Raw genomic sequence first — 13,806 nt, 5'->3', positions numbered from 1 at the left:
TTAATGGTAACTGGATGGCTAATCCCACGTTCGTGACATGGTTAGCACCGGTTCCAGGCAATAGCTGGAAATTATAGCTTACCCGGTAAATTTAATTTGAAAAATAGCTTAAATTTGGTCAAAGTGGCCTTAAAAATGGTCTTAAAAAGTCTTAAATTTGGCTCCCTTAAACCTGCAGATACCCTGTGTAAGGAACTTAAAAACACAGCAATAAGCTTTGTGCTGTGCAGCAAATCTGATGTAACTTATTCTTTCAACTCTGTTACTCTCTCCAAACTTTTCAGACAAACTTCTTTTAAATCAATACGGATATGGCTGCTTGGGTCTGTTTAAAACTGCTCAAAAGTCACAGACTGAACAGATATTCTGCTGAAAATGACCTTCAGGAATTCAGTTTGTCCTGTTCTTGTTATATATAACAAGACCCACACTTGTTTAGCGCCTCTCAGAGTTAGGACTCCAACGCGCTTTACACTAAAGTGTATCATTCATCCATTCACACACACATTCTTACACTGATGGTGATGGTGATGCCCTGGGGCGCACTGACAGAGGTGAGGTTGCCGAGCACAGGTGCCACCAGGCCCTCCGACCACCACCAGCAGGCAAGGTGGGTTAAGTGTCTTGCCCAAGGACACAACAGCAGAATTCTCTGGCCGGAGCCAGCATCGAACCTGCAACCGTCCGATTATTGAACAACCCGCTCAACCTGTTGAGCTACTTCTGCCCAACAAGTAGAGGCACTAAAAGCCTTTCTTCTAAAGAAAGACGTTTGCGCGGTCGCCATTTTTGACTACAGCTAAAAAAACTACAGCGTCGCGCTGTACAGTCGGCATTTCTGTTTACAAGCCAAGTTCTTCTAGTGCATCCAGAGGTCACATCAGATCACAGCAGAAGACTTGTTCTATTTAAAATACACTTGAGTTTCGCATACATGCAGAATGTGGAACTAGCCTTTTCCTGCATTAGCCGCAGAGAGAAAACGGCAACGATCAGGTCAGAAAAAGCCACACAGATCTACATCACATTGTGAAATTTGCATTCATGGACTTTCCCCTCTTGGCTCATGACTGAAGAAGACAGTTGATGGTTGTCAGCGCTGTGTGGAGAGAGCAGAGTACTTACCTTTGGCATTAGCAACTCCTCAGAGTGAAAGACCACACTCAGGCTTGTGTCATTTGTGGAGATAAAACATCAACGTTGTGTTTTGACTTGAGAAAGAAGAGCGAACGAAGGTGGCAGAAGAGTCGCGTTGCTGTTAGCCAATCGGAGGCTAGACGTTTGCATATCACGGTTGTTAAAAACGATGTTGCTTTCACATCCAGAGGTATCCTGGCCATCGCCTGGAGCCTGGCTGATCCTGAGCTGCTCCTGAGTTGTGGGAAGGACAGCAGGATTCTGTGCTGGAATCCAAACACAGCCGAGGTAATGCTTTTGCACACAGCTCAGTAAAGCCTGCGTATGTTTCCCCATAAATAATCATTTGAACCTTCAGGTGCTGTATGAGCTGCCCACCAGCAGTCAGTGGTGCTTCGACATCCAGTGGTGCCCCAGAAACCCCGCCGTGTTGTCGGCCGCGGGCTTCGACGGACACATCGACATCTACTCCATTATGGGAGGAAGCAGCCAGGCGCAGAACCAGAGACAGGCCGACCAGGTGAGATGGAAACCTCAGAGGCGGAAGCCAGCGTTTGCTTTGAAGAGATTTTCTTCTGTACTCCAAGTTTTTCATTTATCTGATGAAACTTTTTTTTTTTCATACGATTCACACTTCCTGTTTCGTCACTATAGTCCTGTGATCAAAGTGTCCCTACAAATAGCAGTGTGTGTCACATGTCTGAAGTGCAGCATCCAGGGATAGTTTTCCATACCTCTATTCATTTTCCTCCTCTTATCCAGAGTCGGGTCGCAGGGGCAGCAGCCTAAGCAGAGAGGCCCAGACTTCCCTCTTCCCAGCTACTTGGGCCTCCTCCGGGGGAATCCCAAGGTGTTCCCTGGCCAGCTGAGAGACATAGTCCCTCCAGCGTGTCCTGGGGCTCCCCTTGGGTCTCCTCCCAGTTGGAAGTGCCCAGAAAACCTCACCAGAGAGGTGTCCAGGAGGCGTCTTAACTAGATGTCCGAGCAGCCTCAACTGGCTCCTCTGAACATGGAGGAGCAGCGGGTCTACTCCAAGCCCCTCCCGAATGACCAAGCTTCTCACCCTATTTGTAAGGGAGAGCCCAGACACCCTGCGGAGAAAACTCATTTGGGTCGCTTGTATCAGTGATCTCGTTCTTTCGGTCACTACCCAAAGCTCGTGGCCATAGGTGAGGGTAGGAACGTAGATCGACCGATAAATCGAGAGCTTCGCCTTCTGACTCAGCTCTCTCTTCACCACGACAGACCGGTACAACGCCCGCATCACTGCAGATGCAGCACCATTCCGCCTATCGATCTCACGCTCCAGTTTTCCCTCACTCGTGAACAAGACCCCGAGATACTTAAACTCCTCCACTTGGGGCAGGACCTCGTGCCTGACCTGGAGAAGGCGTTCTACCGCGTTCTCACTCAAGACCGTGCTCGTCACCACGGTGATTAAGCCCCTTAAGGGCACTTTATTTCAACTTTGCTGTTTGAATACTAACCTGTTAACTTTTCTTTAACCTGCTGCTGTCTGAGATTGGAAATATTTTCATACAATCTATATAATTTATTTATAACCACTGACTGGACAATTGCCTGCTCATTCCAGGCAACAGCACATTATTTGCACAACTATTTAAATCAATGATACTCGGCATTGTTTACATAATTTTAAAGTTTATATTTTGATTTTTCATTGTGTTTTTACCTGCTTCTTTTATCCTATTATCTTATTTTTAACCCCTAAAACTCCACGTTCCATGAACGCTATGTGTTTTATCCCATGGGTGGGATGCAGGAATGCTAATTTGGGATGGACAATATATCAGCATCAATATTGGTATCGGACGATGTTAGTCATTTCTTAACATATCTGTATCGGTCCGATAAATAAAGCCGGGCCGATATTAACAACTGATATTTTTTCCATCTTGTCTCCGTTTGTTTGCCTGTTTCAGAGAGTGAGGGGGGTGTGATGTGTAATTGTTTAGTCATGTGACAGTGATCATGTCAGAACCGTAAATGTGTGTGTTGTGTGTACAAAATAATGTAAATTCAGCTTTAATCATTTTCATTCTATACTAAATCTGCTGATTTTAGAAGCATTAATGTCAGTATTTCAGTATCGTCAAATATCAGTTATCGACCATAACAGTGATATTAGTATCGGTATTGGCCCAAAAATTTCATATCGGTGCATCACTAATGCTAATTAATATCTGTTTATCTAAATTTATACTTCTGGCATCCGGTGAAATCCAGAAATGCATTTCCTTACTGCGAATGATCATAAAGCTTTGAATCTGATGCAAACAATCTGGCTTTTGTGTGACCATCGTCACCCATCCATCCATTTTCTGAACCCGCTTGTCCATGTGCGGGGGGGGGGGGGGGGGGGGGGGGGGGGGGGCTGGCACCTATCTCCAGCGGTCAACAGGCAATCAGGCGGGGTACACCCTGGACAGAGAGCCAGTCCATCGCAGGGCAACCATCGTCAACCCCCTCTCCTTATTCTGTTCTTATTCTGCCTTTCCGGGGATCCGCTGATTTCCATCTTTTTTATTCATTTTCTCTTTCCATTTCCGTACATTGTTTTAATTCACAAATTTTATTTTATTCTCATTTTAAACGTTTTTTTAAATCTTTTTTAATACTTAAAAATTTTTTGTTTGTTTTTGTGAAGCGCTTCGTGATTTTTATCTTGAGAGGCACTTTATGAACGATTTTCTTTCTTTCTTTCTTTCTTTCTTTCTTTCTTTCTTTCTTTCTTTCTTTCTTTCTTTCTTTCTTTCTTTCTTTCTTTCTTTCTTTCTTTCTTTCTTTCTTTCTTTCTTTCTTTCTTTCTTTCTTTCTTTCTTTCTTTCTTTCTTTCTTTCGCCCTGCTTAGTCTTCCAGGCTTCAGTAGCAGCTCTTCTCTGCTTCTATTGACCCTTTGCACCAACGTCACCTAATCACGTGGGTCCACCATGCTGGACGGCAAAAGCATGTAAACAGTGAGCGACACGAGTACTAAACAAAGAGAAAAGTACAGTCTGAAATTGTTTTTGCGATCAAAACAAAAACAAAACTCCTCCAGCATTCCTTTAACTAGTTCATGCCCAGTTCAGTTATCAGAAGAAGTAGCGCATCTAGCCGGGGCTCATAGAGAGCGGTATGTTAACTAGCTTACCAACGTTAGCTTACGTTCTCTCTGCAGCTGTTCACCGATGTAAACATGTTGCTGACTTTGCCTAAATTCACCCCGCTGGATTTATAACTTTATGTTATAAACAGCGTTTCACTTTACACCAAAGCTGATTGTTAAATAGTCCGGATCCCTACCAGCTTCTGTTGCTGGTGGTGTTACCGGGTTCAGCTGCTGCTCTCACACCGGAATGAGAAGATCTCTGAATGGCAATGCTCATATAAATAAATAACGTAATTTTAACACACGTAATCATACATCAAAGCTTTAATATTGTTAATAATTATCTCGCTTTACACGACAGTGGACGGAGTGAAATACCCATCCATCAGGATTATCAATAACTAGTATAAACACATCACATTTATCCCTGTCCCTGCCTTCCTCATGAAATAAATGAATGCTAATCTTACCCGGTAAAAATATGTTCGTTGCTAATCTGAGGGCTGCTAGTCTGCTTGATTGATCGCTGCATTTCATCTCCGTCCTCAGTCTCCATCAAAGTTATTAAAAAGAAAAAACGAGTTGAGTTTACATCCTTGTCTGTTAGTGCAGCCAACCACGCAGCAAGCTAAAACCATTTTACTGTCAAATCAACTAAACAAAAGCCTTAAAAGGCTACAAACTGGCTTGTTTTGACTAGCTTCACTGGAGTTTCTTCGGGTGTAAACGGTCTTTTTGCTGTCCATCATGGCGAAGGGGGCGGTCACATGAGTGGCGTGATGTCACGTGCAAAGGGTCAATAGCAGCGCTGTCTGTTCATGTTTCCTTAATGCGACAGTTGAATTTTTTTATTTGGTGAGTAATACTGCTGCATTCTTGGCCCATTTCTGATTAAAGAGAAGACAAATGTAGTGTTTCCAGACTCGTTGAACAATTCTCAGTAATCATATCAGTCATGAGCAGGATAACGTTTCCCAAAGAGAGCAGCTCTGTGCTTTATAGCGTCTTCATTTGTGTCTAACTGGAATGTGGGCATTCCCGTTTCAGATCAGTAACTCGTTTGGGAACATGGATCCTTTTGGGACGGGACAAACCTTACCCCCGCTGCAGCTACCTCAGACTGCTGCCCCCCCAGCGACAGTCAACCCCCTGAAGAAGCCCCCCAAGTGGATTCGAAGACCTGTCGGAGCTTCATTTGCTGTGAGTTGGGCTTTTTTTTTTTGCTTTCTCACAGGAGAAAAGACACCTGACGTGTTTAATGATGTTTAGTTTTGTTTCTTTGTAGTTTGGTGGGAAGCTGGTGTCCCTGGAGAACCCGAAGCCCCAGCAGCCCACGTCACATCTTGTCCACATCAGTCAGGTTGTTACAGAAACAGAGTTTCTGAAGCGCTCCGATCAGCTGCAGGCCACTCTCGGCTCGGGCAGATTTGTGGACTTCTGCCAGGAGAAGATCGATACAGCCGAGAGCGAGTTTGACAAAACAGTTTGGGCCTTCCTGAAGGTACACATGTCGGTGTGGGACTGTGCTGGCTGAAGCTTAAAACTGAGTTTGTAGTTGAAGCTTTTTTGTGTTTCTCAGGCTAATTTTGAGAGTGATGTCCGCAGCAAATACCTGGAACTTCTGGGTTACAGCAAAGAGGAACTAGCCTTAAAGGTGGCTGCTCAATCTTCATTTGTTGAGATCTTTCATAAAATGTCTGAAAGACATCTTTTGATACTTTTATTTATTTGTTTCCAGATTTCAGAGGCTTTAGAGAAAACGTCTGAAGATCCTCCCAAGGTAAATCAGAGCCTTTAATCTTAGAGATTTCTTCTTCTTCTTCTTGTTCTTCTTTTTCTTTTTCTTCTTCTTCTTCTTCTTTTTCTTCTTCTTTTTCTTCTTCTTCTTTTTCTTCTTCTTTTTCTTTTTCTTCTTCTTCTTCTTTTTCTTTTTCTTTTTCTTCTTATTATTCTTATCCTTATTCTTATTCTTGTCATTTTAAAGTTTGGCTAATGAGTAAGTGGCAAAGTTGTCAGAACTTAACCTAAATAAGCTATAATCAGGTGACATGATGTTGTTTTATGACTGCTGTATTAGACCTGGGCAATAAATCGATTGAATTATTTGGAATTTTTTTTGTAACAGTTTCTTTTTATTATTTTTCTTTTCTTTTTTTTAACACACGCATACAGACAACAACAATACAGGAAACTTAAACTAATAAATAAGTAAATACATACGTAATAATGATGAACAATAATAAGTTAAACAAATTAAGATAAAAATAATATTGATAAGGCGGATTGCCAAACATTCTATAATCCATTCATACTTTATCAGTTAATTGGAATTTTTTGTTGCGGGCGACTTAAAAAAAAAGTAAATCGAATTTTTATGTAATAGCGAGTTTTTGGCCCCCTGGAGCTTCCGTAGCGTTAGTTTCACATAACCGCGACAACAACGTCACCGCACGCACACGAAACCACTACAGCAGGCGACTCCATGGCCACCGGTGAGAGTGGGAAGTTTGTTCCTAACAAAGGAATGAAATCATCCGTTGTTTGGAACTAGTTTGGGTTTGCGGCGACAGATGTGGAGCGTGGCACTTTTATTCCAAGAGGGTGTTCGTTTATTCATCATGCATCTCAGAAATGAGGGTTACATTTGTCTTGCTTGTGATTAAATAAAAAATAAAACTGGCATTAAGGTGCCTTCAGTTTATACTTATTGCTATTCTTAATAATTGAGGGGGAGAGAGAATTGGGAAAAAATCATAAATCAAATAAAAAATAATAATTTTAGGCCGTATCGCCCAGCCCTAGCTGTATGCTGATCCGACTCAATAAAGAAACACAAGCATCACTCGCTCACTCACTAAACCGCATTTATGCCAGTAGGCTCACCAGGAGCTGGTGTCTAACTCCAGCAGTTATTGGACAAGAGGTGGGGGACACCCTGGACAGGTCTCCGCTCCACCACAGGGACACACCAAGGCTCTGTTTTGGGTCCTCTGTTGTTTCTGCTGTACATACACCCTCTTGGACAGATACTTGATTCTTTTCATAATGTCTCTTATCACCTATATGCAGATGATATTCAGCTGTACTGCTCCTTTAAGGACTCTGAGTTCTGTAAACTGTCTGAATTACTAGTGTCTTATCAGCTATCACCAGCTGGCTAGAAGATAACTTCCTCCAGTTAAACTCTGAAAAGACTGAATGTCTGATCATTGCCCCTGAGAGCATGGTTCACCTGATTAGTTTAAAACTTGGTCATTTATCTTCTGTCGTCAAGACAAACTTAAGGAATTTGGGTGTTATTTTTGACCAATCAGTGTCTCTTTAAGGACACTCAGAAACGTTGGTCCCAAACTGTTTTTATCATTTAAGACTTATCTCCAAACTGCAAATGTTGGTGTCAAAACATGAACTTGAAATGGTTCTCCATGCCTTCATCTCCTCGCATCTAGATTACTGTAACACACTCTTCACATGTTTTAACAAAAAAGCCCTTGACCGCCTTCAGTTGGTCCAGAACTCTGCAGCGAGGCTCCTAACTGGAACAAACAGAAGAACACTCATCACTCCTATTCTGACATATCTGCACTGGTTACCCGTTAACTTTAGAGTTCATTTTAGAATCCTGACTATAACTTTCAATGCTCTACATGGTCAAGCTCCTCCCTATATTACTGAACTATTAAAGCTTTCTGCTCCAACCTGAGCCTTCAGGTCCACACACCAGAACCTTCTTGAAGTTCCAAAGACCAGACACAAAAGTCGAGGTGATCACTCCGTCCAGACTGTTGCACCCTGACTCTGGAATGATCTTCCTTTATCCTTACGCAGCATTGACAGTCTGGACACTTTTAAAACACAGCTAAAGACCCTTTTATTTAAAGCTGCTTTTAACCAAACCTTTTATTTTCTTATTTTAACTCAATTTTTTAATCTTTCATCTGTTTATGAAAATTTATAATTTTCTGACTTTATTTTTTCTGATGTTAATCTATTTCTGTTTTGAGCGCATTTTGATTTTATGACTGTTTTATTTAGTTTTGATCCATGTGAAGGACTTTGTGATTCTATGTCTGTGATGAGTGCTATAGAAATAAAATGTACTTACTTGCACAGAGACACACTCACTCACATCTTAGAACAGTTTAGATGCTCCAGTTAATCTCACATGCATGAATTTTGGTCTGTAGAAGAAAGTCGGAGAAAACCCCCACTCGCTAACTCTGTGTAGAGAGTCTGCAGCCAGGATTCTAACCGACAACCTTCTTGCTACGAGGCAGCCCCATGAACAAAATAGCAAATGATTTAGTCAATTAATATATCAAAGCTTTATTTATGAAGCACGTTTTATACAGAGATTGAAGCTAAAAGCACTTCATGGGATTAAAGATGACCTCACAACAGACAACTTCCCACCCCTCCCCAGCAGATTTAAGGAAATCACCAGTCCAACTGGGTTATTTGGCATCTGCGCTTAAAAACATTTGAAAACCTGCCGCATTGGGTATTTTGAAAGAGTACACTCTTATCTTTCACACTTCCCACACAGCCGTACCACCATTCCCTCCATTTATGGCTTCTTTCTGTTCCAGTGATGTTGTTTATTGCAGAGCAAAGCTGTTGGCTGTAATTAATGCATCTTTTATTGTGAGAAGGGTACAAAGTGAAAGCCTTTCTCAGGTTTTGCAATAAGAAAAGTGCTGCGAGTGAATTTTCTTTCTGCTTCCTCTTTTGAAGACGCTGAACATTTTCCTCCAGTCACTAAAAATAAAAAATCTCCTCTGCCACTGGAACTAATAGTCATATTTATTTGAGTTTTAGTTTTTTGAAGCTGCTTTCAGAATTAGAAATGTAGCTGAATTTTTTCTCTTAAGTGAATCATGACAGAAAGTAACGTGTTTGTCACACGCTGACTTTTCAGCTCCCTTATATTGGCATTTCACTGAAAAAGCATTCATTATTATTTCTGATTATAAATCAGTCAGTCTGAGTTTTTCATGCAGGATGAACATGAAAATAGTCTCCTACACCTTTTTTCTGCATTAGCTTCTGGTGGAAAACAGACAGGAAAAACGCTCGGCTCTGAAAATCCCATCCCAGTCACACTGTAACATTCACGGACTTACCCATCTTGGCTCACAACGGCAAAGGCTGTGGGTTTAGAGTCCAGAGCCATTTTTACAAAGCAATGCCGTCAATTTGTCGCAACGCCGTGGCGGCATCATTGAGCCTTAGGTTGTTTATAAGTGGTCAGACTGATGATGCACAATCATGTTCTTTTGACAAAACCTTCTGCGATGGTGGTGAAAAGGGGATATGAGGGTGGTCTCTGTACTTCTGTTTGTCTTGGACATACTTGCTTTTTATTGCGATCGAAGCCACACTCATTAAATATTTTTAACAAGCCACTCCTAAGCGTGTGTCCTCCACACTCCCTGTGCAGTCTCTGGTGATCCGACCTCCATCTCTAACGGAGAAAAGCTCCTGGAGCTCTGCAAAGCTCCAGATTATCATCTCAGCTGGTTCTGTTAACAAAAGCTAAACTTATGGCCCGTGTTTACTTTCGTTTTCAATAGTTGTCAGCTGGAGCTTGGCAGTACCTCGTGATCATGACTAGGGATGTCCCAATACAACTTTTTCCACTTCTTATACGATACTAATATTGCAGTTTTCAGTAGTGACCGATATCTATCCGATATGATATCGTCACAAATCAAACATACTTTTACTTATTTCATAGTGTGGAATGGATAACAGGCTTTATCAAGTGATATTACTCAAACAGAAAACAAAAGCCAGCAATAGTGAGTAAAAAAACGGACCAATTTTTCTTATTAACCTTTGGTGGCATGAATGTGAACAGCTGAGGTTAGGGACATCAGGAAAAAAACACATTGTTCACTGATCGACCACTACAAGTTAAGTGTCTTAAGTTTCAGTTTCACACACTCATGTAATGTTTTGTGATCCTGCTTCAAACACACGATGAGTTTGGACGTATTAAACTTCCCCGGTTCTGTTCCACCACGGGAAACTTGTGCATGACAAGTGCTGCACTGAGCCAAACTGTCTTTTTCAGACTTTAAAGAGCAAGTCACCCCCTACCAGATTCTTACTCAACTCCCACTTCCTGTTTAAAAAATGCAACAAATGCTGTTGCCCAGCAGACCGAGAGGGCGGAGCCGCTAACAAATACACACACACAGAGGCTCACAATGACATTGTGACATCATATGGTACCAGCTAACGTTCTAGGGTACCTCTTAGCCAATAGCAATGGCAGATTTAAATTCAACTGCAGTGCAGAGTTTTTACCTGACAACGGCACAACACTGACAGTTTTAGGCAGAAAATTAAAATTTTAACTAAAGTGCACTAAAGTGCAAAACCATTGCCTACACGTGACTGCAGCACGATTAGACACACATTTATATAGTTTGTCAGAAAAAATAAGTTGATTTGGGGGTGACTTGCCCTTTAACGAAAAATACAGCCACATGGCCGACATTGTTCCTTGCAACTTTGCTAGCGCACACTGTTCTGATCACGTGGACTTTGATGCTTAATCTGGGCACTGCTGAATAGAATTGCTGAAATGGAATTTAAAGCATGTACAGCTAATATCAGAGATTTTTGATGCTGTCTGATATAATCTGATACCGTTTTTTTGGGCCGATATCCAATATCAATATCGGAACGGCACATCCCTAATCATGACACTTCCCTCTGTTGCGCCAAGGCGCAAACGCCATTTATGAGACAGACAATTACTGCAATATTATTACCAAGCGAGGCAGAACTATCACAGCGCATTTATAAGGCACCATTGTGGCAATATTGCTCTGATTTGCCGGCATGGCGTGTCTTGTAAAAGGCTCAGCTAACGGCAGAGAAATGTCTCGACTAATAGAGGCTAAGGTAACACTTTACAATAATACGGTGTATTGTAGATATGAGTAAAGTACCACTTTAAGCAGCAGAGTGCTGCCTATCTGACACCAGCTTGTGTGCACCACCTCCACTCTGATCCCAGTCTTGACTTTTTGAATTCCTTCTTTATCAAGTTGGACGTGCCTCCTCCCACCTCCTTGCAGCCTTTGCCAGAACTCAGCCTGGTGCCTCCTGCTGACACTCCAGAGACGGCATTTGACCTAATCGCTGCTGCAAACCTCCAGCCGGCAGCCATGATGGACTTAAATTGCACTCCTGACCCAGAGACGGAGGAGTCGGCTGAACCTGATGGTGCTGCTAACAGCGAATTAGATGAAAACATAGACCTGTGTCTCACTGAGGAGGACGTCGGTGAGAAACAGGATGGAGACGAGATTCCTCTAAACGAGGTATGAAAGGTTAATATTGATGTTCAGACGGTAACCTCAGCAATAGTTCAGCCTTTTGTGTTTCTGCTGCGGTCGCACACACGTGGTTCTAATTATTTCACATGACGTGTTAAAAAGAACGGGGGGGGGGGGGGGGTTACACCGTAGGTTCATCCAAGCACCAACGCCTAGTTCAAGTTGTTCTGGTTTTCTCATTTAGAGTCACTGAGAGGAAAATCTGCCCGTCGGATAAAAACTCGGTTGTTTGTGCTCAGATGTCATTTTGGTGATAATTAAATCAGGAAGATGAAAAAGAAAGTATCCATACAGCACACAAAATATACAGGATATTAGGTTAAGTTTTAATTCTATTCAATTCTAGTTTATTTATATAGTGCCAAAGCACGACAAGAGTCGTCTCAAGGCTCTTCACATAGTAAATTTTCCAATACAGGTCAGTTCATTAGGCCAATAAGAACAAAGTTTCCTATATAAGGAACCCAGCAGGTTGCATGACTGATGCTTTTTTTTTCATCGCTAATTGAGGAGAATAAAATAAAGAGGAGAATAAGAATAATCCAAAATTTCTTTTCAGTACAGTTGCCAAACTTACACAGAATCATAGCTCTGAACCATCTATTCCCTTAGCCCTCAGCAGTAACAACTTTATGGGATATTTCACAAGTAAAATTAATTCTATTAGAAACAAAATCATTAGCATCCTCTCTAATGCGATTTCTTCTTCCTCAGTAAGTGAGGCAGCATCAGAGGTAACTGTAGAACCTCATCTGTGTTTGAACCATTTTGATCCAGTTGAACTTTCAGAGTTATCAAAAATATAAGCAAAAATATTAGCTTTAACGATTACATATGTTTATAAACCCATTTAGTAATTCTGGTCGTTTAAACATGCACTACTGAAGGACTTTTCCAAGTTCAATCGATAACAAAAGTGGTGAAATAAATTGTTTTGACTCAAAGAGGATAATTGTGTAGCCATTAAGGAAGAGAAACTAAATCTAATTGCTGTTTTACATCTTCTCTGTGAAAAAAGTCCTGGATGGTTTTGGTGGAGGTTTCTCTCAGGTAGACATTTTCCGTCCAGCCTGCTGTACCTTCCACCTGCAGCGTGAATCTTTGTTTGCATTTTTGCTCCATCCGTTTCAGAAAACACTTCACTGGTGTCTTTGCTTAGGTTGTGTTCTGCATCACTTGGTGAAAGGAGCAGAGATCACGCAGGTCCTCTTGTGTTTCAGGAGACGACGCCCCCTGTGGAGCTGGAGGAGACTAGTCCGATCCAGACGCCAGCTGAGATCCCACCTCCTGTTCCAACTCCTGCAGGAGGAGTCAACCTGAGTATCAGTCAGGGTAACATTAACACATATTAAGAAACCATCCTTAATCATCATAAAAAACTTGTAAATGTTGAACAGTACATATGGAAATACAGTAATACATGATCAGACCAATGTTTTATTAAAAAAAAAATAGCAGGCCCTGCTTGTAGTTGTTGAAGATCCACAGTCATCATCATCTTTTGGAGGATTTTTATCTCCATCCATCCATTATCTAATCCACTTAAACCTCACTGGGGGGGGGGGGCTGTACAGGGGGACACTCGGAACAGGTCTCCAGTCCATCATGGGGACACAAAGGGACAACCAGTCACACTCACTCAAACATGTAGGATCAATTTAGAGTCTCCAGTCAATCGTAGCATACAGACCTAGTGGTTTTAGTTTCCTTATAAATGTTCATGTCAGCACGTTTCCATCATGTTAAAGGTTGAATATAACCAGGGTTGTCACTTTGTGAAAATTTATCCTCACGGTTTTTGTGACCAAAATTATCACGGTTTTCGGTATTATCGCGGTATTTTTTTAAACGTGTTATATTTTCAGACTAAATAAACCCTGTATATCAGGAAAATATTGTCCTCACTTTGTGTCTAAATTTTGCCTAAAATTTGTTATTTTGTAATTATGTTGTTTATTTGTTTACATTTTTCCCCTTTAGTCTTTAAAATACCAATATTTGCCCATAATTTCTTTTTTTTTGTCTGTTTGATGTCATCATTTTAAAATATTAGCTCAGATGATACTCAGTTCTCAAGTAGCCTTCTACTTTTTTACCCTTACTTGAGTAATAAACCCTATATCAGGAAAATATTGTCCTCGGTTTGTGTCCTTCCAGTGAGCTTTGCAGATGTGGGAAAATGTCATCAGGCAGTAATCATTGTTA

The 13,806-nt window shown here is 41.5% G+C and overlaps 1 protein-coding gene across 4 annotated transcripts in view; it reads left to right on the top strand.

The window, feature by feature from the left end:
• sec31a (SEC31 homolog A, COPII coat complex component) overlaps positions 1-13,806 on the top strand; it is a 36,647-nt gene that overhangs the window by 5,123 nt on the left and 17,718 nt on the right. For all 4 annotated transcript variants that reach the window (XM_054744516.2, XM_015943086.3, XM_015943087.3 and 1 more), the window contains exons 7-14: positions 1,326-1,425; positions 1,496-1,657; positions 5,297-5,449; positions 5,535-5,750; positions 5,829-5,903; positions 5,988-6,029; positions 11,311-11,586; positions 12,822-12,933. In XM_054744516.2, the coding sequence (XP_054600491.2) occupies positions 1,326-1,425; positions 1,496-1,657; positions 5,297-5,449; positions 5,535-5,750; positions 5,829-5,903; positions 5,988-6,029; positions 11,311-11,586; positions 12,822-12,933 (1,136 nt within the window). The remainder of the gene's footprint in view (positions 1-1,325; positions 1,426-1,495; positions 1,658-5,296; positions 5,450-5,534; positions 5,751-5,828; positions 5,904-5,987; positions 6,030-11,310; positions 11,587-12,821; positions 12,934-13,806) is intronic.

Source organism: Nothobranchius furzeri, chromosome 6 (genome assembly GCF_043380555.1).
Source record: "Nothobranchius furzeri strain GRZ-AD chromosome 6, NfurGRZ-RIMD1, whole genome shotgun sequence".
NCBI lineage: Eukaryota > Metazoa > Chordata > Actinopteri > Cyprinodontiformes > Nothobranchiidae > Nothobranchius > Nothobranchius furzeri.
Note: the sequence above shows the minus strand (reverse complement) of the source record. Positions and strands in the feature narration are given on the sequence as shown.